At 40.1% G+C, this 27,878-nt stretch overlaps 1 protein-coding gene and 1 long non-coding RNA gene across 5 annotated transcripts; one reads left to right on the top strand and one right to left on the bottom strand.

The window, feature by feature from the left end:
- On the top strand, positions 1-8,564 carry fzd4 (frizzled class receptor 4). Its single transcript, XM_042414647.1, has 6 exons — positions 1-701; positions 3,699-3,836; positions 4,045-4,431; positions 4,674-4,819; positions 5,449-5,696; positions 5,950-8,564. The coding sequence occupies exons 1-6, from the start codon at positions 438-440 to the stop codon at positions 6,366-6,368; spliced, it is 1,602 nt and encodes a 533-aa protein (XP_042270581.1). The 5' UTR covers positions 1-437; the 3' UTR covers positions 6,369-8,564.
- Positions 4,341-26,295, bottom strand: LOC121899066. 4 transcript variants are annotated; one of them, XR_006096598.1, is made up of 4 exons: positions 26,048-26,295; positions 20,159-20,368; positions 19,999-20,037; positions 4,341-4,428 (listed from the first exon to the last, which is right to left on the bottom strand). It is a non-coding gene; the product is annotated as an uncharacterized LOC121899066 (long non-coding RNA). The 4 variants fall into 4 exon arrangements; XR_006096599.1 differs by having other exon boundaries at positions 20,226-20,368; XR_006096600.1 differs by lacking the exon at positions 4,341-4,428 and adding an exon at positions 4,730-4,816.
- Positions 26,296-27,878: the final 1,583 nt, after the last annotated feature.

The following is a 27,878-nucleotide window of genomic DNA, read 5'->3' as shown; positions in this document are numbered from 1 at the left end:
GGGCAAAATAGTCTCTCCTCACAGACACAATAAAGTTTAGTGCTGGACGCTTGCAGGCAGTAGGCGCAAAACCCCCGACCGCTGGATCTCATCCGTACGCTGCGCTTCTCCACACGGAGGTATTAACGGGAAACAACGCACGAAGGACTGCGGGATTTATCCAAATGTCTTTTTTGTTAACCTGCAGGGGCACACATTATTCTGTTTTTGACTACGCACACATCTCGAAATGATTCACTTGTGCTTTCTGGATATTTTAATCTACTAAACGGTTCGGAGTTGGATACTGTCGCCTCCAAAACGCACGGACTACACGCGCCCCGGTCCTGTTGGACTACAAACACGCGTTGCTGTTTCCAGGGCGACCTTTTGTGTTTAAGGAGATATTGACTGTGCCAACATTCACAGAGGAACAGCTGGTCAGTGTCGGAGTGCCCATGCCCGGGATGATGGTGTCGCTCACCGGGGCAGTCTTGCTCCTCCTGTCCGGGCTGCTCGGTTCGCTCTGCGTTGTGCAGGGTTTCGGCGACGAGGTGGAGGAGATGACCTGTGACCCGATCCGGATCAGCATGTGCCAGGGTCTCGGTTACAACGTCACCAAGATGCCCAATCTGGTCGGCAACGTGCTGCAGTCGGACGCCGAGTTGCAGCTGACCACGTTTACACCGCTCATACAGTACGGCTGCTCCAGCCAACTCAAGGTACTGGACTGATGTGACCTAATGCATATTAAGAATAGAATAGAATATAATAGAATAGTCAGTCTGTTATTAAAAGCATACACTGCAACTGTTACCCACACCCACCAATTTAGGAACAGTGATCATGGACTCTAAAAGGCATGTCTGGGTCTGGATAGCCTGCTATATTTGTGTCTGGTGCCAGTGATAATGAGGAGCACATATATAATACTGTACAGTAGGTTGATTCCCATAGAGTTGGACTAAGTGGAGGGGTCTCCTCCTTCCTGTTGTGCCATGCGGTCATGCTAATTTCAATGAAAATGCCCCCTCTGTCTGTTGACACTCAGAGTTCATGCCCCACACAGCAACAGCTGAGTCTTCAGTGCTATATACTGTACTGTCTTCTTGTTAACAATGGTGCCCTCAGTGTCCTAAGACAAATGCTGCTTGTTTGCCTCATGCACCATGTAAGAAAAAAAAATAGATTGGTGCCCTTCCTTGTCTTTGAGATTTTACTTTAGACTATAATTGGAGGGACTAGCGGCACAGCAGAGATCAAATTTTTGTAAATGTGAAGGACAGTGTAGTTGGACAGAGTTGCTTTTTCTCACACACGTACACACATATCATACTTAGACATACATATAGAAATTCTCTATTATTTTAAGAAAGTTGTGTTTGGAAGGTCAGTGTTCTGTCTGGAGTATGGCTGCGTTTTTCAGTGAATTATTAGTGTGTACAGGTGTTTGGGGATAAGGGTTAAAAAATGATTTTAACTTGCTAGAGAAATTTCTGTGTGTGTGTGTCAGAGATAGAGAGAGAGCCAGACAGGGACCAACTGCAAACCACACTGTCCTGCTCCAGCTGAAAATTGTCCTGTAAGATTAGCTGACATCCCCCCTCCCCTCTCTCTCTCTCTCTCACACACACACACACACACATACACACACACACACACACACACACACGCTAAAGAGGGAGGAAAGGAGAAAGGGAAACCATATCCCGTAACATTTGCTCAAATGGGAGGCTTCCTGACTAGTAACCAGAGCAGCTTTTAGCAGTGAAGTGGCAGCACTCAGGTTACCAACGGCTGGGGAAAACACCCAGAACGTGTTACATTACTGTCACCAGTAGAATATACACCCAGCTCTGTGAGAAAAATCTGAATGTGTATTGCATGTGATTTAACATCTGCTGCTTTCATAAACTTTAGTTAATTGACTCATGTGGAAGCGGATGCACAAAAACTACACTATGACACACAGGGCAACTTTGCTTAATTTGTTAATTTCATTTAATCAAACCAGAAATTACTCAGGATAACTATAAAACACGTGGTTCAGTCTGGGAACAAAGATCGTCTATTTGTAGGAAGGAAACTTAACACAGTTTCCAGATCAGCCAGTCTGCTTCAGCTGCTTGGATAAAGCTGCTCTACAACCCAGATACTGATCAGAGAACAGTGTAACAAATTGAGTTTAAAGGACGTTCCCTTTCATTGAGATAACGGATTTTGACATCCCTTACTTCCTCACAGCCAGCAACACAGTGAGGAGTTATTGTATCACACTTCAGACTTATAATCAAAAGACAAGTCTGTTTCATGTGTAGACACAGAAACATGAATATCCTGTAGGTTTGGAACAGAACAGTAGCTCACCGATTCTACTTTTTTTTTTTAAGTCTCATGCTTGTAATTTTTATAGCCAAAGCGTAACATGGTGCACAGATGCACAGTTTTTACAATGAGAATACATTCTTACAGGAAGTGAAAGTTGTATAATGTTTCCTCATGTATTTATTTCTCAACCATGACACTCTTCTTGGATTCATGTTTCATATGGGCTCTGTTCAAGGGCTAATTTCAAGCTGGGATGTCTCCATCACTGGATCAAGGCTGCGAGCCCAAAACATTTTGTTCTTATTATGGTCCAATAAATATTTTGTTATTTTTGAAATGAAAAATGGCAGCTGACCCTCCACTCCAACACATCTGAACGGGTTGCAAAGTCAGCCATCGCCTCTTCCAAAGCTCCTGGAGCGTATGTTTGTTTCATTTACCTGAAGGTAGCTGAGTGAAATGTACTTTCTGCTTCTGTTTATTTTCATATCATGAGCCTGGCACAATTTTACACTCTGGCTTCAAACAGATTTCCCCCCTAAAGGCATGAAATTGCTTAAAATTGCAACCTTTTATAACCCCAGAGTTTGCAAAAAGCACTTCTTCCCTCACATCACTACAATCTGAAACAGTCAAATATGGCTTCGGTCTGGTCAGTATCTTTATAACCCTGACTTAGATATCTATTTCAAAACTATTGCCATGGGAGAGAGAAAACTGAGCCTTGGATTAGGGGGGATTATGGAGCATTACATGGCACATGCCCTCAGTGTTGTTAAATCCACAGATTGTTTTTAAAGACGCAGAGTTGTATGTCTAACCTTGGAGCAGGTTAATGTTGGCTGTGGTGTCTCGACTCAAGTGTAGAGTTCTTTATTAGAAGTGAAAATAGAGAGCCGCCACTAAAAGAGGTGATGTAATGTATTGAAAGTGAAGGCAGGGGAAGCAGCGGAGTAGTCGGTGGTACATGCAAGTAGATGGAGGATCCACATGTGGGAGTACCATCTACCAGTTATAACCTTGTTGAAATATATAGACATGAGCCCACAGGGCGCTCATAGCACGGTTTCCACCTCTTCAACAAGTAACACCACTGACATGATTTACCCTCCGCTTCATGGTTTGATTTAACTTGACTGGAACAAAGCCTATAAAGCAGCTCGCTATATCGTCATATTTCCCTTTTTAGAGTAGCTCGTATTTGAAAGAATAAAACTCTTCTGACAGAAACGCACTTGCTCCCCCCCCGTTTTCTCAAAACTCGCTCTGCAGCCACTCTTCACTGCGTACTGTGACATTTCAACACAGAATACACAATTTGCATAATTCTGTAAAATATACTATGGGCAAAATGTTTAACATGTAATGCTTTATTTCTTTTTTTTCTTCAGTTCTTCCTGTGCTCAGTCTATGTGCCAATGTGCACAGACAAGGTTCCCATCCCTATTGGTCCGTGCGGTAGCATGTGTCTGTCTGTCAAGAGGAAATGTCTCCCAGTGCTACACGAGTTTGGTTTCATTTGGCCTGAGGTGAGTCGACTGACTTTGATATCATTACAAGAAAACGTCACACATAAATGAATTATATTACAAATCATAACTCTAGGAAGTGAGTAATGTGGAAAATGTGTTCTGTTCAAGACAAATTTGAAAGAAAATTGATGTGAGTTAGTTCAAAATGTTTTTTATGGATCACAGCCTTAATAAGCAACGATTTCACATGATGTCTCCTTTCCAGGTGCTCAACTGCAGCCTCTTCCCACCTCAGAACGACCACAATCACATGTGTATGGAGGGTCCAGGGGATGAGGACCCACCCTACTACCCGGTCCGTCATCCTCCCCACCAAGAGGAGTGTCAGGCCTTGGGACCTGCGCCCGACCAATATACCTGGTTGAAACAGACCGATAGCTGCGCTCTCCAGTGCGGCTACGACAGCGGGCTCTACAGACGGGGGGCCAAAGTCTTCACAGACGCTTGGATGGCGGTATGGGCTGTGCTGTGCTTCCTCTCAACTACCCTGACGGTCCTGACATTTCTGCTGGATTCACAGCGCTTCTCGTACCCCGAAAGGCCCATCATCTTCCTGTCCATGTGCTGTAATCTGTACAGTGTTGCCTACCTGGTAAGTGACAGATTCAGTATTATATTGTGAAATGAAAGTGAATTTGTTTGGGGAGTATGTATAAAGCCAAATGGGTTAAAAACAGTGAAATAAAAACAATACAAAAAACTGTCATGGAAAACAATAGCAAAAAAAGTGCTCAGATATGGACATTAACAGTTCACCTTTTTTAACAAACAAAAAGTTATATAAATTTTCTTTTTCTTCCCTTTCTTGTGTCCCTTTCCCTTCTTTCCTTGCAGGTACGGTTGACTCTGGGGAGGGAACGTGTTTCCTGTGACCTGGACGCAGCAGCAGTACCGATTCTAGTACAAGAAGGGTTAAAGAGCACTGGATGTGCCATAGTCTTCCTCCTGCTCTATTTCTTTGGCATGGCCTCCTCACTCTGGTTAGTGCCAACGAACATACACACACACACACACACACACACACACACACACACAAACATTTTATCGTACCAATCCTTCATCTCTTTGTCCCGCTTTTGCCATTGTCATCGTCTGTTGTGAATTGACTTTGGTGGAACAATTGGAGCACGAGACTTGCATCCTGTTTTCTTTAAAAGCCAACTATCCCGTCTCATAACCCCTGTACTAGTTGGATTAATTTCCAAACATGCAAAGACTGCTTTTGTAAAAATGCCACTTTTTTGAGTGCTTGCTGCGCTGATGTTGCAGTGGAAACGCACTGCTGTCACAGCTCTTTTTCTTCCTTTTCATTTTGCCCTCATTTTCCTGTTTTTCTTCACTTTTCCCTTTTGGAAAAGCAACAGGCTGCAGAGCTCAAGGCGTTCACTCTGGCCTTAAATAAGACCACAACCATCTGTTGTGTAACTTGTTACTATTTGGTGTCATGATGAGCCAATTACAACAGAAGATTACATGTGTCTGCTATGAAAAGGTTATGGGTCCAAGTTTTGAGCAAAGCAAAATTAATGCCAGTTCAATAAGATAATCTGTACTCATGGGTAGTGTCTGCCCTGTCTCTGACTGCTCTTGCTCTGTCTGTCTCTTCCAGGTGGGTGATCCTGACCCTGACATGGTTCTTGGCTGCTGGACTGAAGTGGGGCCATGAAGCCATTGAAATGCACAGCTCCTACTTCCATATAGCAGCCTGGGCTATACCAGCTGTCAAAACCATTGTCATCCTCATAATGAGACTGGTGGATGCAGATGACTTGACTGGACTCTGTTATGTTGGCAACCAGCAGCAGGAGGCGCTCACAGGCTTTGTGGTGGCACCGCTGGCTACATACCTTCTCATAGGTAATTACAACATGATAATACAATCATTTATTTGTATTGATTTTTACTGAATAAATTTAAATATTGTGTTTATATCTATTCTTAAATGCAGCATTTAGTCTTATAACATGTTTGCACAATTAACAACACATTGTGCTGTACGAGTCTTCCTGCTGTTCTTTTCATTGCTGCCGTATGTGACATTGCAACTGCCATTATGTTGCTTCTATTTATTGCTCATTATATGACTATTGTTTTCTATTTTAAACTTTAGGAACGCTGTTTATCTGTGCCGGTCTGGTAGCTCTTTTCAAGATCCGCTCCAATCTGCAGAAGGATGGTGCCAAGACAGACAAGCTGGAACGTTTAATGGTGAAGATCGGAGTGTTTTCTGTTCTCTACACTGTTCCAGCATCCACCGTCATTGGCTGTTACCTCTACCAGCTCTCTCATTGGGGGGAGTTCAAGGCCAGCACCCGAGACTCATATGTTGCATCAGAGATGCTTCGAATCTTCATGTCACTGCTTGTAGGCATCACGTCGGGTATGTGGATCTGGTCAGCGAAGACCCTCCACACCTGGCAGCGCTGCTCTGCCCGCCTACTAAGGGACGGCAGGGCGAGCCGAGGGGGCAAGAGGGCACCGGGCGAGGGCTGGATCAAACCAGGAAAAGGCAACGAGACAGTGGTGTGAGGAGAAAGAAAGAGAGGACCGACAGGAATGGACTTCTACCTGCTTCATTCTCTTTTACAGACTTACTCTTCCCGAAAGAAGGATGGAGAGGACACAGAATCAATGTGACACAGAAACTTAGCAGGAGTTTCTCACAGAAACCACTGGATGTAAAGGCATCGTAAAAGCTCTCTGAGAGTCACTGAGCATGTCTCACCCCATCTAACTTAACTCTGTGCCTCTAACAGGGGTTGGCATTGCCCTTTAATGTTGGGGTTAAAGATGAGAAAAGGGGAGGACTGATTCGTACATAAGTAGCAACAGTAGCCTCTCTACCTCTGTTAGACTTTCATTGCCCAGAAAGACGGAGAAAGAAAAGAATGAAGGAGAAAGAGAGACGGAACAGGCAGAATCCAAGCATCAATATGAAGACCAGACACACCAATAAGCTGTGTAGCACCACGTCTACCTCTCTGTCTCTCTTTTCTCCAGAGCCCTCAGCAGAAGAGACTGAACCTGCTGGATACAGTAAACCTTACACCATTGTGTCTTTTTTTAGGGTTCTGAATTTTACACTGGAGGGTCATGGTGCAGATATTATACAGATGTAGGCTGACGTTTCCCAAAAGTATCTGACACCTTGAGTCCCTGTGGGTTTTTATATCTATGTGGGAAAATTAAAAGACAATGATATACCAGACCAAAAACAATGAAAATCTGATGAAAACATATCAAAAAAGGCCTTAAATCTGCAATGTGTTTACATTTGAACAACCTTATTTTACATTTTTTGTAAATTATACCTTTTGTACAATATAAAAGAGCAGCTGATTTTATTGCTCAGAATTTTTTTGGGAAACCAGCTCTAAGCTGTAATAATGCACTATAATTATATACAATATGTGAAGTGTCTGTGCTTGTCACAAGTGCATTACCAGGGACGGCATTGGTGAATGACGGTAATATATGGTAAATGATTATACAGTACAGAAATATGCACAGAGCCTCTAACAAGGCGAGTTTGGTCAGTTGTCATTATGAAGTTGCAGCACTGACACCAGAATTTAGTGGTATTGACTGTAAAAATCTAGTAGTATCCAGCGCAGGATCAGCATGGTGAAATGTGCAACTTTGTTAAAGTCAGCTAAATGAAAAGTACCTCCAATGTGTCAAAATCAATACACAATCACTGTTCTTACAAGTATGTAGGCAGTCCGAGAAACATGATGAGAAATTTACATATTAGTTGTTTGTGTACATTCAAAGGACCAGTTTGACATTTCAAGAAATTTGCTTATTCAATTTCTTTCTGAGAGTTGGATGAGAAGATCAATACTACTCTCATGTCTACACCTTAAATATGAAGTACAAAAACTGAAGCGTAGAAACGGAACTATTTCTTGGCCATATTTACCATACAGACACAATAATGGTATTGATCTTCTCATCTAAATCTCTTTCATCAAGAAAGAAAATAAGTCTATTTCCCAAAATGTCAAAAGTCCTTGGTTGTTAGTCCTATGAAGTCATACCGCAATGAATTCTGGGGCTTTTATTGACCCATAAATGTGGAAGCCTTAAGGCATCTGGGAAATGTAGGCCTGTGTGTTTTACCTCAGTAGTCCATGAGAAGCTGAGCTAACTTTCTCCTTGGAAACCCTGTACTGTATATGCTCTCGAGTTACCAAGAAGTCCAGGAAATTAAATTATTCCCTCTGCCCTCTTCCAAACATTGGACCCAAGGCAGGTCAAAGAATTAGAGGTTATTAGACAATCACTTGCCAAAAGACACATTATGCAATAACAAAGACATGCACATATGCAGGTACATACATAGGAGGAGTCCAGTTCCCACGAATCTCACCCACCAGCTTGTCTATGACCATGTTATGATCACAATCAGAGGGAAAAGAAACACCAATAATGAGAGAACATATCTAATTTTTTTTGGCCTGTCTGCTTTTCTTTTCAGTCAGATTATGTGTCTGTTTAAGCGCATCTCTCAGTTTCTTCTTAAATCACTGGTGTGTCTGTCTACTTTCTACCTGCATATCTGTATCGTCTGTCTTTATGGTGCTTTCGCTGGCCACACTTCCCTTCCTGTTTCTCTTTAAGTCTGTCTACTGCATCGTAGCTAATGTGTCAGACAATCAAATCGTCCTTGGAGAACATTTTTGTACAATGCATTTCAGAATTTTCTCATAGAAATAAGATTGCCTCTAGGGTTGCATTTTGTTGATTTTAATCTTGCAGTTGCTCTCATTAACTGCTTATAGGATGCACTGTGAGTTGTAATAACCAAGTTATTCATGGTCACCTGACTCATCATGTCTTACTGCTGCATTCACCTGTTCCTGTGTTCACTATATTTGCCTGACAATCTATCTAGCAAAGCTCTTGCGTTTCAGTGAGTCTTTGAATGTATTATATGTGTGACATGTGTCACATTAGGCCTCCTACAATTAAGTAGAATGAGAAGAATTTGGCTCTGGGTGATTCAAATGTTCAAGGGCTGGAACACTTTGGAGCTTTGCCCTCCTGTGTGACATTTGAAACCAGATAGTGCCTCACATACCTGCCACAGGTAATTTTAGGTAAATATTTAGAATGGGGCAGAAAATAATTTTACAGGCTTGGGCTGCTTTTCCCCAAAACATGTTAAATGAGAGATATTTTGGAATATTCTGGGGAAACTGAGAACCCTGAGACGGTAAACCAGTGTTTCTCAAACCAGAGTACCTTGGCACACTTATTGAATTTCCAAAGTCAAACAAACATTACATTGAGTTAAAGTGAATTAAATTAACCTCTGACCACCTCCCCTCTGAGCTAATGCAGTTTCCCTCCTAGATTTTCTTAACGTTTGGCCGTCTTCTCTCATATGACCACACTGAGCTTCAGGTGACATTTTGAAACAATAACCGAATAGTTGTGCCTTGAATTACGGTGAGTGTGTGCCACGGCCTAATGAAAACCGAGAACCACTGGTAATGAGATTTGTAAATGCTTTTTGAGAATCCCTGATATGAATCGATGTTGGGGTCAGTTCACCAACAATGATCTTAGCCTGTAAGGTCTAGACTGTTCCTTTGTGTAGATTGTCTTGATGATATCATCAATGTATTATAAGAAAAAATGCTAATTTATCCTTGTAAAAAAAAGTGACAAAAAATTTTAAAACTTGTTTGTTATTTAAGAGACACTTTTGTATCAGAAGAACAAGATGAATAAAAACTTTTTGGTTTCCAATATGTCGCTACCATTTTGTGTGTGCATATGTTTGTGTAAACGTGCATGCAGTCATGAATGTGTGTGCACACATAAAATAAGTGCATTAACATCTAGAAAAACAGCATTTAGAGAATACATGGAGTTTAGATGTTTCAGAGCAGACATACAAGAATTAGTAATCCTGCTTCAATGTGTTGTGTAGGTGTGTTCGTGCACCCTAACGGCCATCGGGGGACAGATTAAGATGAGTATGAGTAAGTGATTGGATGAATGTCTACTGAGTCACTTAACTGTCTGAGTCCATGTAGTTTTCTGCATGTAAAACTGTTGTCCGGCACCTGAGTCGTGCTCGGCTCATTGGTTGAACAATGCTGCCACCTCTTGTCTAATGAGACAAATTAAGTTTTGGTGCTTTATCAGGGCACTGACCTGTTTGCAGCTTCTTAACCTCCCTAACTCTTAACATCTATACAGCAGTGATACCGTTTTGATTTCTTTTGCATTTCTTTTTAACATTTTCTCTAGGTTAGTATAAAAATTGCTCCATAACCACTAAAATTTGTTTTGAATCCTCAGTGGAAACATGGTGATTATGCTGTGTATACATTACTGTACCATCAATCACATCTCATCAGCTATGAACTTACAACCCTCCCCAACACACACACTTATAGTACACGCAGAAACATTCAGAGAAACACACACCTCCTTTCACTTCAAAAATCACTTATAATTTGGTTTTAAAATTATGCTTGATGCACATTCGGTTGTAATTTACCAGCGCAGGGTTGAAAATTGCATCTGGGGAAACTGGTTAATTCTGGGCATGTTTGAGAGTGTGTGTGTATGTGTGTGCATGTGTCTGTTCACGAGAAACAGAGAGAGAGAGGGGGGGGGGGTCCAAATATCTAAGTCTGCAGCTCAGATTGCCTTCCTGTAATTTACTGAGTGAATGAGTGTTTGTTTAAGAGCTCCCTCAAAAGCCTGAGGTAAAGGGAAAGTGACAGCATCTACTGCTCTATTGTTTCCAGATGTGGTTCCACTAACACACACACACACAAATACAGTACATACACAAGAAAGCATGTTCACAAACTGACATGCACATTCACACAAACAGGAGGAGGAGTTAAATGCCCTAAAATTCATACCGTAAATGTATACGTTTCTGTATACGAGAGTGTGTATGTGTATGTATATGTTAAAGCACACAACATATTGTTGTAGTATTTTTCAGCTTGTTACAACATCACAGTTCACATTTTTTACTGAACACCAGCAGTGTCCAGTCTTCTTCTTCTTTTTGGCAGCAGTTTCTGTGGTTATTTAGAGATATGGCAACTTGTCATAAGCACAGATCCTACACATTTAACCCTAAACACCAACCTTAAAACTGACAAAAAATTACACCTTTAACTTTAATACCTGCTCACAAATGACAGCTATTGTAACCTGTGGGTATCCGCTATTGTGCCAGTTCCTACCATAAAAACACACATGCACACTCAGTAACACACACACATGTACGCACACCATGTTCCATTCTGTTAGTGAACTGCATGTTAGTGTTTTTTTTTTTTTTTTTTTTTTTTTTACAAAGCTGAAACGTGAAAGAGCCCTATTAAAATTCCTTGGACTAATATTCCTGGGAATGCATTTTCAGAGTTGGGCTCCCTTGTGTGTAATTGTGTGTATACATCTGGGAGGGTTTGTGTGTGCACACATTGGTGTATGTGTGTTAATGGGGTGTACAGAGGAAAAAGAGATTGGAATAAATAGTAACAGAGAGAAGTAAGGACACAGAAACAGAGAAAACAAAGAAACGAAAAGGAGAAGAGAAAGAAAAACGTAATGTAGAGACACAAATAGAGGAGAGAGAAAGCGAGAGGGATTGAGCGAGAGGAAGAGAGAAAAGGAAATCTGTCATCCTCCAACAGCAGATTGCTGCAGCTGTTCCCCCTCAGCAATGTTGAAATCATTTTCCCATTCTGCTCAGCGTCTAGAGCTGTATGAATAGTTTTGAGTAATGGCCACCACTGGGGATTCTGGGTGACGTAGTTGTCTTGGCCCAAGAGCCAATTCAGCAACAAGGACTTGAAAATCCCGGTTCTTGAGCCAAACAAGCTAACGAGCTGAGACTGAAACTCAAAAACTCAGCCAAGGGAGAGATTGGAGAATTATTCACCATCAAGTTGAGACAGAGCTGTTGTTGTACATGGCAGGGAGTGTGAAAGATTTAATTTATTTTAAGGCAGACAAAGATATACTGTCTTTAAATCAGATGTTGAAAAAGTGTATTTCACTGCAAGTTTAAAGAATTACCTGTAAATTCTATTGTAAAGTGCATCCTGTTTGTATTGTGCTTTGCTATGGTGGAACAATATTGGAAATGCACTAAACATTATGCTTTATGAATGACTTTGATTTAGACCAATCAGGTACTTCACACACATGCATTATACTTCTGGCTTTACAGAGAAAGCCAGTTCAGTTCAGTACCTTAATGTTTGCTGCTCTTCAAATGTTTGTGGAAGTGGAAAGTCACCACTTGTCACCACTAGATGTCCATCTTTATCCAGGGCACCTGGTTTTGTCACTGTCATCATCTGTCAATGAATAGTGTCTTCAGTCTTACTATTAAATGTTTCCTTAACTGTATTAAATGTTTTTTTAACTTTTATTCTAGTCTTCAAAAAAAAAGTAGCTTAGTAATTGACCACAGACATGCCCCAAATAAACCTTACTTAATTTCATCTCTGGCTAGAAAGAAGAGAATATCAATCTGATCATCTGAAGGTTTTTAAAAATTCTATGTCTGACTTTTGTGCAACCCAATATTTTGAGTTTGTAATCATCTAAACAGCTGAGAATTATTTTTACATGAACGATAAAATAGTTCAGCATTTAGGAAAGAAACCAGATATTTGATTCTCTCAAACCAATTCACAATGTAACACTTTAAACAAACAAAACAAGTTAAATATACCTCAGCCACAACACTACACCAGTGCTCTATACTCAATGCTCTCTTTTTCCCCAAATTCGAAATCAGTATACCTCACTACATGAGTCACTCTACATGAGCTAGTGAGCAAGCTATCGTAGGTACACAGCTGCGTTCTCGCCTCACAATTCATTAAAAGATTTTGATTAATAATCACATATGAGTGATTGCTATATCTGGACATAAATATGTTTGTCTATTTCATAAAGTACATAAAAAGCACTCAGGGGTGCAAGTTATTGTGTATAGAGGCTGTACTGTTACAGCAGAAGCAAATGTTTTACAATGGATAAATGTGTTGCCATGTGGGAGAAAAGCTGAGTGATTCCATGTTATTTCAGCAGGACATTTGTCAACTTTAGAAATGTCAACCGCTCAATACAGTCTCTTCATCTCTCTCTCTCTCTCCGTCTCACACATACAGCGCAGCACACACAGAGCAAGCAAAGACAAGGAGGGAGAGGAAAGATGTAGAGACAGCAGACTATATGTGGAAGGTAAAGGGAATCAAAGAAAAAAAAAGACAGAGAGACAAGGGCATTGCGCAAGGAGAGGAGAGAAGATGAGCATGATGGCATTGTGTGGTTATGGAGAAATGTCAGAGAAAAAGATGGAGGGAAGCGTCTAACTAGCGGAACATAAGTGATTCCATTGTTTCCCTTAATCAGAAAGCCCGTTTGGCAAGCCAAATGACTGGAAATGACTCATATGAACATAATCTATCTCCAAGAGCCCGTCTGGGTTTGTTTCCTATGAGTTTTTTTCTTGTGTGTCTGCATTCAGAGTATAGAACTAGAAGGCCTAGAAAGACCTGGACTAGCAGGTCAGTTTCTTGGTGTCATTTCTCTATGTTCTGCTGGTTTGTCATTTGAATAGAAAGATTTCACTTGGTTTCATCACTGCCATTGACTGCCCTAGTTCTGAGTCCTCACAGGAAAACTGGTACTTGTTGTTATAGCTACTATGTGCTTACAGAGATGATAGCTTTAATATGTTTTATTTAATGTTGTAGTGCTGTTTTCAGTTGTTTCAAATTCTGTTTGTCCATTTTTCTTTTCTTTCTCTCGCATTTTTATGTTTTCTGTCTGTTTCTGTTACTATGATATTAAACATATCTGGCGAATGCATGTCCTTTCTCTTTATAATTGTAAATCCAGAAGTACTCAAAGGCAACTAGATCTTCTGTTTTATTTCCACCAATATGCCAAGTGACCTTAGAGGAATAGTTCATTTTGGGAAATCTGTGTATTCACTTTTTTGGCGAGAGTTAGATGAGATGAGCTCGATGTCACTCTTAAATCTGCATGCTGAATATGAATTTACAGACAGGAGCCTATTAGCTTAACTTAGCATGAAGACTGGAAACAGCTCGGGAAAAACATAGCCTGGCTCCAAAGAAAAGTTTTAAAAAATGCCCATCGGAACCTCTAAAGCTCACTTATTAAGATGTTATATCCATATAATGCTTGTTTCATGTGTACAAAAACCAAAGTGTAAAAATGATAAGTTGTGGTTTTTATGGGGGGGTTATGTGTGGGACTATGTCTTGGCCTGGCCAGTAACTTGGAGTTTCTGCTTGCTGTCTGGCAGCCTCATGGTAACAACAAAGACTCCAGGAAGTCACTGAGCCTGGCAAAAGGAAATTGTTCAGCACATAACCCCCGTAACACCACAATGTGTTGTTTTACAGTTCAGTGTTTGTACGGACGCTAAGCTAAGCTAATCGGCTTCTGGCTCCAGCTTCATATTTAATGAACAGGTATAAGAGTGGCATCAATCTACTCATCTAACTCTCAGGAAGAGAAGAAGTATAATAAACATTTCCCAAAATGTAGAACTATTCCTTTAACAACCCTCACAGAAGAGGCTAAAATGTCTCAGACTCCCTTCCAGTCAGAAGAACTGAAGATGAAGACTGAGGATGAGGGGTGAGTTGATTTAAAGGATAAACAGTTTCTTTTTACTTACTACTTTACATACTTCTAGATATCCTTCTACCCTGTAGGTTACTACCCTGATGATAGAGAATCTTCATAGATGTAGTAGTAAAGAAACAAAAGTTATGGCATACTCTTTAATTACATTCTCTTTTCCAAAGTGTTTGAACAATGTGTCATTTTGTGCATGTATGAATGTCCTGTGCTCTTTAATTCTTCCATCTTGTTTGGATGGTTTGTGTGTGGTTTGACATGCTACGTGCCATCTCATGTTCAACTGTGTTTGTGGCTGCGTACAAGTGTGTTTTTGTCTACTTGCGGGTCAGTGACTTTGTACTGCCAGTTTTAAACTTAAATGAACGCCTGAATAGCAATGAGACAATTACCTAAAGCCTATGATCCAGGACTCACTGTGCCTTGCTTATTAGAACTGGTCCAACAGACTACAGCTGCACCACTGTCACACCGATATGGAAATGAAGTGCAATGCTCACGCTGTGCAGGCACACATACATAAACACACAAAAAACACACACCGTGACAAACCAAAAGGCATAAGATAATAAAAAAAATACAGACTGAAAATGGGGGGAAAAGAGTGAGTGAATGCAGGGGAGCGAGACGGGCCTGCAGGGTAAATGATAGCATCTATTTTTCTTTAATGTTTTGTCAGCCACATGACTAAAAAACACATGAAATGTTTCCTTTACACCATCCACGTGTCCTTCACGTGCAATAATTGATTTAAAAAATGTAGTTGACAGCATTTTATCAAGCAGTGTCCAATAAAGAATTGTATTCATAACATAAAATCCTCTCAATGCCTATGACATCATCAAACCCAACACATGAATACCGAGTGAAATATATTTTTTGGATTGGGGACACTTGTTAGACTTATTTTTAACCTGTGTCACACATCCAACAGGTTATTTTTTCAAAGTATGTCAGAAAAACTGCCTCAGGAAATGCAGCAAGGGTATTATTGGCAGCTTTCATTTGAAATGTGAAACAGCTATGAAACTGGGTAAAATGAAAAAAATAAATTCCAAAGTTACATCCAACAGCTTTTAAGGGCTGTTCGTTATGTACAGAAGTAAAACATAGCGTTTGAGAATGTGTTACTGTACACAATTCTTGAAATAATACTCAAAACTTCAGGTAACTATTTGTGTCATTTAGTTGTAAAATATAAAAAATAATTGGAGTTTTTGTAGTTTGTGTACCATTACCTCATATCCTAATACATTACATTAAACTCTGCCTGACAAATGCTGACCAGTGATATTCATGTATTTTCTTTTGGAAGATATTTGCTGTATTAAGATTTAAATTCAGGCAAGATTTGAAAATGTTTATTTTTTTTTAAACCCTTAAAATGAGTAAATGGCAAAAACTTATAACCTACCTAGAAATAGAGAGAAGTAAGTGGACTATAACTCCCTGAATGACACTGATATTCACCTGGAATATGCAAAGAAACAGCCTAAAGCTATATGAAACATTACCTTAAATCATGTTTTTTTCAATATTTGTATAAACAGACTTACATGCAAAATGTCAAATTTTAAATTTTCTCACACAAATCCGGACAAGCGGGTGGCATACATGTTCTTTTATAACACTGCCATTGAGAATCAAAATGACACAAAAACAAATGAAGGTGGTTCCTATAGGTGACAGTAACGCTGGTTGTTCATTCATAGAGCAAAATGATGTTCAGGGCCACACACTGTAAGAACAGATTGTTGAAGCTTGAAGAGAAGCTGAACACAGTAATGGAGAGCAAGCCTTGTCGACTTCAACTCAAGCAGAAAACAACAGTGACTTTAGTTACTTTAGTGTGGATATTTAATGACTTTATTGTATTACTATAGGGCTGTGTTTTGTAGTGTATGTTTGAGACAGACAGGGACAGCATTACTCTTATTCAGATAATTAAATGATGCCAAAAAACCATTACATCCTACAAATTCACCCAAAGCTCAAGCTATCAAATTAAATGTTTTATGTAGTTGTTGAATTAACTTAAATTAATTAAGTCATGAGAGTGATTTTCTTGCTGAGTTTCACAAAATGCCACATAACCATGACACACAAACACTTTTCTTGGTACATTTTCACCCTCCTCATCTATTAAAAAAGACTTTTCTCTTTTGTTGAGATGATTCACCTTTGAAGATAATTGAAGCATTTGTGCTTTGATGCTTAAAAGAAAGCCATTTTGACTCTGATGATTGACTCTTATGACTGATAGGCCTTTTTCAGTGAAGACAGTGACATGCCACTGTAGGAAAAGCATAGGTGTAAATAGCAAAAGTAAATAGCAAAAGTAATGATGGCTGTTTCACGTTAAGGGTCATGGTATGCATGCTGGTTCACTCGACACTTGAATAGAGTGGAGTCATTGTTAATGTTATTAAAGTTTTTCCTGCTATGACAACTCCAAACATCTGCTGTGAAAAAAGATTATTAAAGTGATGTGAATGAACAATATTTGAAACATTTGAAATGCATGTGTTGAAATTAAGATGTTATGTGTTCACATTTAAGTGGGGAGGTGGCGCTGAAGATTACAGCTTTGAAAATGAAAAAAATGTTGGGGTTTGGCTTTTCCAGACCTCTGTAGCCCACTCCTTATCTCTACTTGAGGCTAGCAGCTTGTGGCTACATTTGCCACTCCTAGCATTACACAACCAAATGTCCAACCGAACTGTTGATGGCCGAGTTGCATTGTGGTTAATGTAGGTGCAAGGTTTTGACAAGGAAGACGAATGGTGTGGAATAAAAAGGACAACACCTCTGGTTCTGCTGCATCGATTGATCCATTTTTTTGACTGTTCAACAATGTTATAGGAGTGCAATGCTAAATCGCTTGAGTACTCTTTTAATACAAATTACTAAAACCTGCAGTGCAGAACTTTTACATATAAATGAATGTTTGTTACATTCAAGCCTTTGCCAAACAAGTTCACACAATGCTGATCAAGCATTCACTATCACGGCCAGATAATCTCTCTGTATTTCACAGTATACCAGAGTTTTTAATCTGGTGTCGGATTTGACATTCCTGCACTGGCTGGATGAATGCATACTGCACATGCTCTATGGGAAATCTGCCGGCCGAGCGGAAGTCTCCTTGATAACTTGAACGTTGATAAAATAATTTAATCGTACGGCTCTTCTTGACTTTCCAAATGTTATCAGACCAAATGGATCAAATACTGATAGTGAAATGAGTCATTTCGTGTGGGTTGTGTAATGCTCAAAACAATTTATCCATCGCTTTACAGCCGCAACAGTCGTGATGAAGGAAACGGTGGAGCCCATGACGTAAGCACATCGACAGTGTTTTGGTAATTACTCTCACTGCCAGAAGGGGGAGACAACAGTCCTGCACTCCAGCTTTAAGGTCTAACATTCAAATTAAAATATTCTATGAGTTTTTAATGACAGACATCATAGATCAGTAGAAAGTTCACTATCAGTTGCTTCTCATATTGTAAAATAAAAGAGAGCCATTTAACACCCTAAAATTACAGTCGGCTATATGAGTGGCAGAGTCAGAAGAACTATGTACTGTGTCCCCTCAACATGAGATCTATGTCTACAATACATCATTTTAAAGATTTTGAGTAGCGTATAGCTTTAAAACAAAGAATATTGCAGAGGAAACGAATGAGAGAGCGAGGGGAGTGGAGGAAAAGGGTAGGTGATTGATGAGGCCTATCATTTTCCATTAGTGAGGCACAGATCACCTATCGTATCCCTAATGAGACAAATATTAGCGACAAACCCCACTACACACAGACACACTTTAAGATGCAGTCATGTGTACTATTGACACTATTAAAGCATCAGCCGTACACTGAAATGCAACAGACCTGAAACTCGTTGTTTGGCAATACCATGTCAATAGCCACCCCTTATATAACCACACACACAGTTACCACATTATTAACCCATTCAGCTTTGTCCTCAGGTGGCTACTAGGACTTACCTGTGTTTACATCACACATAATGAGACATCTCCCAGAGATCATTTCTAAGGTTACTGATGATGACACTGGAGCGTCAAAGCCTATATTGAGAACAAAGGTAAGCTTCTGATACTGATGGGTGGGTGGTACTGATTGGGACTTGAATGCAACACCAACTGATACTATGACAGACATCACCAAAAACAACAGTCTTATTTCTAAGAACTGTGAATCTTCTTCGATGGCAGAGTGGAGATTGAAGCAAATATATCTAAAATCAAATAACAGTATTATTTCAGAGTATTATTTCAGTCATTACAGGCTGCTGACATAATGTTATCACAAAAGCAAATGGTAAGTGTTTGCTTTTGGTTCTGACTCAGACTCTGTATGCACGACACGTTGCCTTTCATGGAGGAATCCATCAGTGAAATCTGTTTGAGTTTTACTGGGGCTTCTCCCTCCTCCTTTCTGTTTAGTTGCAGCTTTGTGTGCCCTTTCTTGTGATTATGTTTGATCAGATTTGGGGTATTATGGCTGCAGCAGTCAGCCCTCCTGTAAGTATCACAGCTGGCAACATTTTCATTAGCAGAAAAGCTAGAAAAATTACCAAAATTATGCAGTTTTCAACCAGAAACCAGCTGGACCACTGTGGCCAGGAGATGGCATTTCTTTTTTTTACTGCCAGTTCAATTCAGAAATAAATGTAAGAAGAATGTTTGTGTTTTGAGCAAAACACAAAGGAGGGAGACTGCAATGCTCATATTTGGCTAGTTTATATTTTAGCTAGTAACATGGTTGCAGACTTACAGTCTAACACAGTGGACCCTAAATATATTACCCCCAGAAGACATGTGTGTGTATGTGTATGTGTGCTTGGATAAAGCAGACAAAACAACTTTTCAGGCTTCAATGGGGACAACCAAATGCTACACCACTGTAAGTATGGATGCACACCTGCTGTTTTACTGTTGACCATAAATTAAACAGTTTTATTTTGAAAGTGAAAGAAATTCCCAAAGATCCATACTGCAAAATAAGAACCAGAGCTTTTCCCACGGAGGAGTGAGGCATCAGGGAGAAAATCACATGCAAAGTAACAGATGCTGATGCAAATATGAAACTCACACAAGCAATATGAATTGCACATGTACTGAATTTAGTCATCAAAAATGCTTGTGACCAGACTCACAAGCAGTAAAAGTAATGTATATTTTATTTATCTTATAAAATAAAAATGATAAACATTTAAATTCATTATTACGTATTTGGTTTGAGGGATAAATATCAAAGCCTATCCTATTCCCTCCCCTTTTCCTTTCTTCTCCTCTTCTTGCATATCTTTAGGGCTGCAACTAACAATTATTTTCCTAAATCATGGGAAATACTTTCTTATAATTTCTTTCTCTTCTTCAAATGTTTTGTCTGGTCAACAGCGCAAAATCCAAAGATATTCGGTTTGCTATCATGTATAACACATAAAAGCTTAAAATACTCACATTTGAGAAGCAGCAACCAGCAAATTTTTGGCATTTTTCCTGAAAAAAAAAATCACAATTATTCAATTATAGCAGCCGATTCATTTTCTGTCAATCGACTAATCATTGCAGCTCTACACATCTTACTACATCCTGCTGTGCTATCTGATCCCACTCTGACCTGTCCAATCCTGTGCGATCCTTAAGGAGAAGCTCATGCCAGGACACCTGTTAGAACAGTTACTCACAAAAACTGCAGTGTCTGTTTTGAGCCAAGAAAGCCACTGGTTCAGCCATGGCATCTCTGTATCCCCCAGTGACTGTAGGGGAACATAACACTACAGGTGACTGCTTCAGTGCACTGTCATCCTTCAGTGATGCAACTGTGGAGCTGTCAGAACAGGAGAGAGTTTTTAGCTCCAAGGCAATGCCACTATTAAAAATGATTGAAAACTCTGTCCTAGAAAGAAATTCCTTGTGTGACCACTCATTTCGGTCGGCCAAGGAGAAAACCTGGGACTGTTCAATCTGAAATTATTGAGTATAACGCCAATGACAACAATGCTGCACCCAAGACTAAGGATGTGTGCTTTTTCAGCCACCACAGAGTTGCTGAGGCAGTAAAATGGTTGACATCAGAGTGTACTAAAAACATAAAATCCCACTGTAACATAAACCAGCTCCTCAAATGATCAAAATTCATGTTCATTATATGAATTAAAAACACACAGATCAACATTTCTTTTGTAGAATAAGTATAGTTGTTTGTTGTAGTAACATCCCTTATAGGTTTGTTGTGTTTTGTCTGCACCCATTGTGCAGATCCCATTCTTTTGTCTCCCTTCCACACACACACAACACATGGTGAGCTTTTTTTTTTTATAGCAGATTCTGGTATTTTTTTATGTCATTATTTTTGGATTTGGCAGAAAACAAATCAAAATGATTGTACTTCATGCTCTCCAGCAGAATCATATTCCAGCTATTGTTTTGAGGATTTTAAAGCAGCATTAAGACAATTGTGAAGGGAGATAAAATTTGAGAGTATATATTTCAAATGATGTAGACAATGTGGAAAAAGACCATCGAATACTTTTTGGTGGCTAGTCAAAACTCTCTTAGGGAAGGTGGAGTTTCCCTGTGGGACAGTATTTTGTAAAATACTGACCACAGCCCTGAACAGCCCTGACTCACTTTTACTAGATATCACATGAACTGGATGACTGACAAACTTTCATAGACACAACATGGGTGGCTTTGGTACATGATGTAACTGGAGTAGTTAGTTTCTAGAGACGGGGCAGTGAAGCTAAGTAATCTTTTTTCAGAAGAAAGAAACATTCAACAACTGGCTGACATGCAATGAAAGCTGCTGTATTCTTGCCCTGCTCTGAATCCTCTCTTCATTCTCCTCTCAGTCAGGTAGTGTTGCCCTCAGTGATAACGTGATAATGCCTAAATATTACGCCCTTGCAGCTGACAGCTCTCCGGTTCAGAGACTATATAGTGTAATGAAAGCTGACACTGCTACATCTGTGGCTACTCATTAGCTATGGCTGTAGGGAAAGTACGGAACAATCGGTCAAAGCATACATTAACATTAACCAATGAACATACTGTATGAGTATTGAATTACATGAGAAAACAGCTGGCTGTGTGCTATCTACAGGCAATGTTTTAATGATGTTGCCTGTGACTCTAAGCTAAGTTTCCTCTTTTCATTTTTGTTTATAAGGCTATATGTTTTTACACAACATATTGTATTTCAGGTCTATAAAATTAGTTATATAGCACCTTTTAAATCGACAATATCATGGTGTCTGCTTCCAGAAACACACATAGATAAATAACCTCAAAGGATCAGAGATAAAAATGCTCATTACTTTAAGATTAAGGCTTGGTCCTGTTGGGCAGCCTCCCTGCTGTCTGACACAACTCACCACCAGAGGGTGATAAACAGGCAGTGCTGCACATTTTTACCAATGATCCATGGCGATGTCCAGAGCATATGGCTTCAGGTCTTGTTAAACAACTATAAAGTTAATCACCAGCCCGAGGAGTTCTGGCACTAATTGCGCTTATAAACCACAGTGTGTCCAAACAATAGATGTGTTCTGGGCAGTCTGGGAGTACAGTATATTGATACTTAATATCCCACTCCACCTCTGGCTCTCTTTCCTCCAGAGAAATGGCACAGTGGATGCCCTGAGCCAGTTTATATTGTCACATTCTGCTGCATCTAGGACTGCCTTGTAGATACTGTCTTCACCCTTTACCTCCCAAGTGTTGAGCAAATATTGTCTTTTCTCTCTGTGCAAGGATGGTCCTGGATGAAACTGGGGAATTTAGGGAGTGTGCACAGGATCCAGTGGTGCAAGAGTGGTGAATATCTCTGGTATGTTCTCAACACAGGGATTTACAATGATTGGAACCACACAGTCAAGTCTGAGAGAAATAATTGTAACAGAAGAAGCTCAAGTACATAAGTCACTCAGTATTTTCTGAAACCACACACACATACAGGATACTGTCTAAGAATACACAGTGTTCTCATGCATGTATGAGCAGTCACACACATGCTAAAGTGGGTGATCAGTCTTATTTTACAGTACCGACTGGGGAGCAGTCTGCAAAATCAATGGTAAATTTAAATGTCAGACAAATCTTTAATATCAGTATAATTAAAATGTCAGGAAAATTTACATTCATTCTTGCTTCCCAGGTCGCTCCACAGAGATACACACACACTGACATACCTATTTACAAGCACACCAGACCACGGCATTTCCATTTCCATTCCTCTGCTCGTCTGGTTCTCTTCTCTTTTACATTTCACCTCAATTCCCTTTATTTTCTAGTCGATCAGTCTGTGCTTTCCTGCAATACTTCCCTCCAGCACCTTTCATGTAGCATCATCATCATCATCAGGCCAAAATATCCACTTATGTACAAAAAGCCAAAATCAAATGGGCAGATTTTGGTGACATTTAATGATGACACTCTGAAGATCAACATCAAACTTTGTGAGCTTTGTTCTTGATCTACCTTCGAGTCCGATTGCCAACTTTGGAAACACAGGATAACTTATCTGATTAGTAGGGCTGTAGTCTCCTGGTCGATTAGTTGGTCGATATGCCAGACTCTTGTCAGACTAAATTCTCATTGGTCGAATAGTCTCCGTGTTACTTTCGTAGGGAGGGAAGTGCTACATCAGTAGCCTTCCAGGATTAATCTATTATTTACTGCGGTGGGAGGGACAGACTAACAAATTACCTGTGAAAAAGGGGGTGTATTTAAAACACCCCAGTTGTTTTCACAGCTTTGAACTCACCCAACCTAGTGGACACTGCCAGGTCTAACTGTACTCAATGTTTACTGAGTGTTTACTGAACGTAGTGAATGTTTACCGAATCAGCGTTTCTCCTGTAATAATATCAACGAACCGCCGCCAGGCCAAAAAATATTTTTTAATGCCAAAAATAACGCTAAATATCGGTTGTGTAACTCCGTCTAGGAACAGGGCAGTGCTTAGTATGTTTGCGTAGCGAGTGGGAAAGAGCGTCAGGAAAGTGACGGTGGATGCGAGTGGAGCAGAGGACAAGGTCAGCGGTAAGTTCTCAGTCTGGCAATAAATGTACAGTACAGACTCCAGTGTGTCAGTTAATAAATGCAAAAAAGTCACGTCTGTTGTTTCCCCAAATGCTGGAAAAGTGAATGGGGTTAGCTCCAAAGTAGGTTAGCCTAACCTGAAGAGGCAAAACGGAGAAATGTGAGTTCACTGTGCACTCTGTCCCGTTACACCCCCCCACCCGCTACTAATCGATTAGTTGAAGATTATGTACGATTTCAGACGACCAAGACTTTCTTTGATTGACTACAGCCCTACTGATTAGCTGACTGACAAGAAATTTGATGAATCCTTTCATAATCCTAAAGAAGTCAGTATGTCTCAATTGACACCTTCTAAAACTCCCTCCCCTCACAACTTTCCAACGTCAGATATGTGGAGAGTGTCATCACACTACATTTACAAAAGCGAGTGCAACACTGTGAATGTCTTCCAGGAGAGACGGAGAGCGTGCAGCGGTATCGTCATTTGAACAATCACCAAGTATGACAGCTATTTTTTCAGTTTCATGTGTGTTCTCTGTGACTAGCAGCATGTCCAGGTGTTGTTGTTTTTTTTAATGGAGGTTTTTGAGCCGCAGGCTGTCCATGCAGCACAGTTAAGGTCTGTCTTTTCCACCGCAAAGCACACAGCCCTGTATCCACTTTTGTCTTTTTAAGGGCTCAGTTTTTCGGTTTGGCAGCTTGTAAAACTTAGTTCTGGGTTCTTTACCCTGTTGGTAGTCCATCCCACCACACAGCAGCTTTAAGGCATTTTTCTGTTGTTTTCTAGCAGACAGAAGTGACAAGGAGGCACCTTAACGCAATACAAAGTCAATGGAGAGCAATGAATTGTTTTCCCTTCTGGGGTGGGCAGGACTTAATTGTGCTCTATCTATATGTTTTGCTGCTGGCTCCGTCCACAGAAGTACATTATTTAGCTTCTGTGCCGGTACTTCTACCTGCTTCTCCAAACTGGGGGATGTGCTGACCCAAATCTACTGCATGTAATACACTGACCATGGATAAGTACCTCATACAATCCCACTTCAAAAAATGCAAACTATCCCTTTAAGGTATTCAATTTTGATCGGTGCATGGCCTCTTCTCTAGTGCCACTCTCAGGATGGAATCAGTATTATGTCTCTCCTGTCTGGCCCTTGTTGAGTATAATGAAAACTGCAGCCTCAAGGGTCAGTCTTGTTCACTCATTTCCTTCTTCTTTTCTATCATCCTATCTCACCCTTTCTCACATTCCTCCTTCCACAATTTTACCGTAATCTGCCCCATTTTATCCTTGAATCTTTCACCTTTTCCTGTCTCTCCAATCTCCTCTCTCCTCTCCTTCAGCATCATCTCCCATTTCCCACAACCTCTTGTTCCTCATTTGTAATCCTCACATGTCCCTTCACCTTACCCTCATTCCCGTTCATCCTCACTATCCCTCTCCAGTGCTCTCCTCCTCTCGCCTTCCTATTGAACACTGCTTAAGGCCATAATCTGTCTTCCAGTGCTCACCACTGATTGGGTCCACAGGGAAATGGCAACAGGAAACACGTGGAGCAACAGGGCAAAGGGGCAGCTGTGACTGAGAGGTAGCTAGATTGTATGTGTGTAAGTGTGTGTGTGTGTGTGAGCCAGGTGAGAGACAGGAGAGCATCTGAACATAGGAAGAGATCTCGGGCCCTCATTTAAGAAGTGAAACTCTCTTCTTGTTATGCTGCATGTTTCTGTCACACACACACACACATATGCTCTCTTTTTCTCTTTCCAATAACCGTGCAGAGGCTGTGTGCATTATGCATGAATGTGGATGAGAATAGACAGGTTAGGTGTGTCAGTGTGTGTGTGTGTGGGACTGTGTGCAGGGCAGAGAAGTGTAACCGATTGGTTGTAGGCTCCCAGTCTAAATCCTCTTTTAGACAGGTACATGGTTTAGATCGATCCCTGAGTCGTATAAGAGATGTGTGCACTCAAGCACATCTGTGGTTCACTCCTCATGTCCATCTGCGCATAATAAATCTGTGTCTGGTTGATAAATCTGTGTTTGTTCCTCTGTGTCTTGTAAGTTTGTTCTAACAACCTTTACACTAACTCACATAGACTCAAGAGTCCTGTTTTTAAGCTATTCTAAGCATATTAAACACAATTGTATATCAGTTACAGAAACTTTAAAACCTAAACCTCATGACCCAACTGATACAACAGGCCCTTATGTCCAGCCCATATTAAAAAATAATTCCTTTTCCATATTTGGGTCTGTGCATACAAATAACTACCAATTATAATATAATCAGAAAACTTACACAATCAAAAAGACCAACAATAAAAAAAAACTTCAACATCAAGGCAGATGCAAGATGCATTAATAAACAATCAAAGCAGGATAAAACATCAATATAATACATCAGCATCTCTTGAAAGTGAGTTGCAACCCCGTCAACCAGTTAGTTGTTGTACTCACCTGTTTGAACCACAAAGTCCTACACAAGCTGTCATGAGGGTCCAGTTTCTTGGTGGTAGCATTTATTCCTGATGTATATAAAATGACGGGTCTATTCAGTTTCTCTCGTCCTACTGCGCCCAGAAAATATTTTGAGCTGGTACTTTGAGTTTGTCAAAAATATCATGAATCCGCGCACACTGAACTGAAGAAAGAAACCATGAGTGAAACCCGCCGTGGACATTTGATGTAGACCCAGCATGCACCTGTTGACTGCGCATCATTGTAGGTGCGTTTGATTTGGGTCGCTTAACATGCTCGCCGGGTGGTGCTTCAGCCTAATTAAAATACATTAGACATTTTTTACATAATGCGAAGATATAATAATGCTAAACTTACCCATAACCATTAATGCTGTCATCCCTTTTTTAATGTGTTATAGCTTTTTTTCTTTTTTTTTTTTTTTTTTTTTTTTTTTTTTGGAAAAACGGAATAATTAACTGATTGCAACCGAGAGTTAATCTTCAATTATTTCAAAAATCGATTAACCATTTAAGTCATCTTCTCAAGCAAACATGCCAAACATTCACTGCTTCCCAAATGATTTATGCTTTCCTCCTCTGTGTTATGTCATTATAAACTGAATATTTTCAGAAAGAATAAGACATTTGAAGACATCAGCTTGGGCTTTTTGAAACTGTGATGGGCATTTTTTTTTCTATTTTCTGACATTTTGTTGCAAAGATGAATCAATTAACTGATAAAAATAAGTGGAAGACAAATGAAAAAATGAAAATAATGTTAGCTGCAGCTCTATTGTTCACAAACTGGCCCACTCAGGTGTCCACCAGCCTATTTCAGCAGCCATATGGCTTTGGTTTTCCCAACAGAACCACTAACTGTTTAATTTTAGTCTCCCCTAAATCTGCTACTACTAAGAAACATTTCAGTTTAGGAACTTTACTGTCCAGTTAATCCTGTCTCTGCTGGCTACAAAACAACAAAAACAAGACAACTGAAGAAAGAGATCAGGACAGTAAAAGTCAAAGATGCAATGTCACAGTCATTAGCACATCACTCACTTGTTAAATATCATATCTGTTTTGTTGTGAGGTCGGACATTAAGTATAGGAAGTTATGATAGTTTTTCAAAAATGACGATCATCAGGACACTAAAGCAGGAATACATCTGTACCCCATAAGTTGTGATATTTAGTGCATTTTTGGAAGATGCATCATGAATTTCCTCCCTTTTTGATCAAATGTAAAATGCTGAGTCAAAAAAAGAAGCACTATAAGTGTTTAATTCTCAGGACCGTGAAAACCTGACACTGATGTTTTAGATCGATGAAAGATGCTTCACTATCAAGCTCTATTCTAACCGTGTTGAAAATATTGATTTAATGTCATCTACATTTAGTTGGTTAACCACAGGAATTAGAGCAAACAGCAACAGAGCAAATATCTTTCCTTTATTGTGTGTTTATATTCAGTGTTTATGACCATGCACACATCTGTGAGTGAGGCCATAATGACAGTTTTGCTACTATCTGTGGCAATTAGAGGGCAGATTTAGCGTTGCTATTTCATGAAAACAAATATATCTCTCTTCTGTGTGTGCATAACCAGGTGTTTGTTCGTAAAGGACAGTTGCAGAAGGAGATAGTGTGCCTATGACGCCGTGCATGCAGGAGCGTCTGCCAGCCCCCGGCACTCCATCAAAGGCAACAAGATGGGGACAGAAAGAGAAAAAGACATGAAAGCGAGACAGGGGGATGGAGACGAGAGAGGGCTTGTGTTACAGGGCATATGGCCTGTGTGAGGAGACAGATGTTTCTGTGTGGAGGGGCGA

This window comes from Thunnus maccoyii, chromosome 6, assembly GCF_910596095.1.
Source record: "Thunnus maccoyii chromosome 6, fThuMac1.1, whole genome shotgun sequence".
NCBI lineage: Eukaryota > Metazoa > Chordata > Actinopteri > Scombriformes > Scombridae > Thunnus > Thunnus maccoyii.
Note: the sequence above shows the minus strand (reverse complement) of the source record. Positions and strands in the feature narration are given on the sequence as shown.

Coding starts and splice junctions, on each gene's coding strand:
- fzd4 (XM_042414647.1), top strand. CDS start 438: ATGCCCGGGATGATGGTGTCGCTCACCGGGGCAGTCTTGCTCCTCCTG. Junction 702..3,698: donor GCTGCTCCAGCCAACTCAAG/GTACTGGACTGA, acceptor TTTTTTCTTCAG/TTCTTCCTGTGCTCAGTCTA. Junction 4,820..5,448: donor GGCATGGCCTCCTCACTCTG/GTTAGTGCCAAC, acceptor TGTCTCTTCCAG/GTGGGTGATCCTGACCCTGA.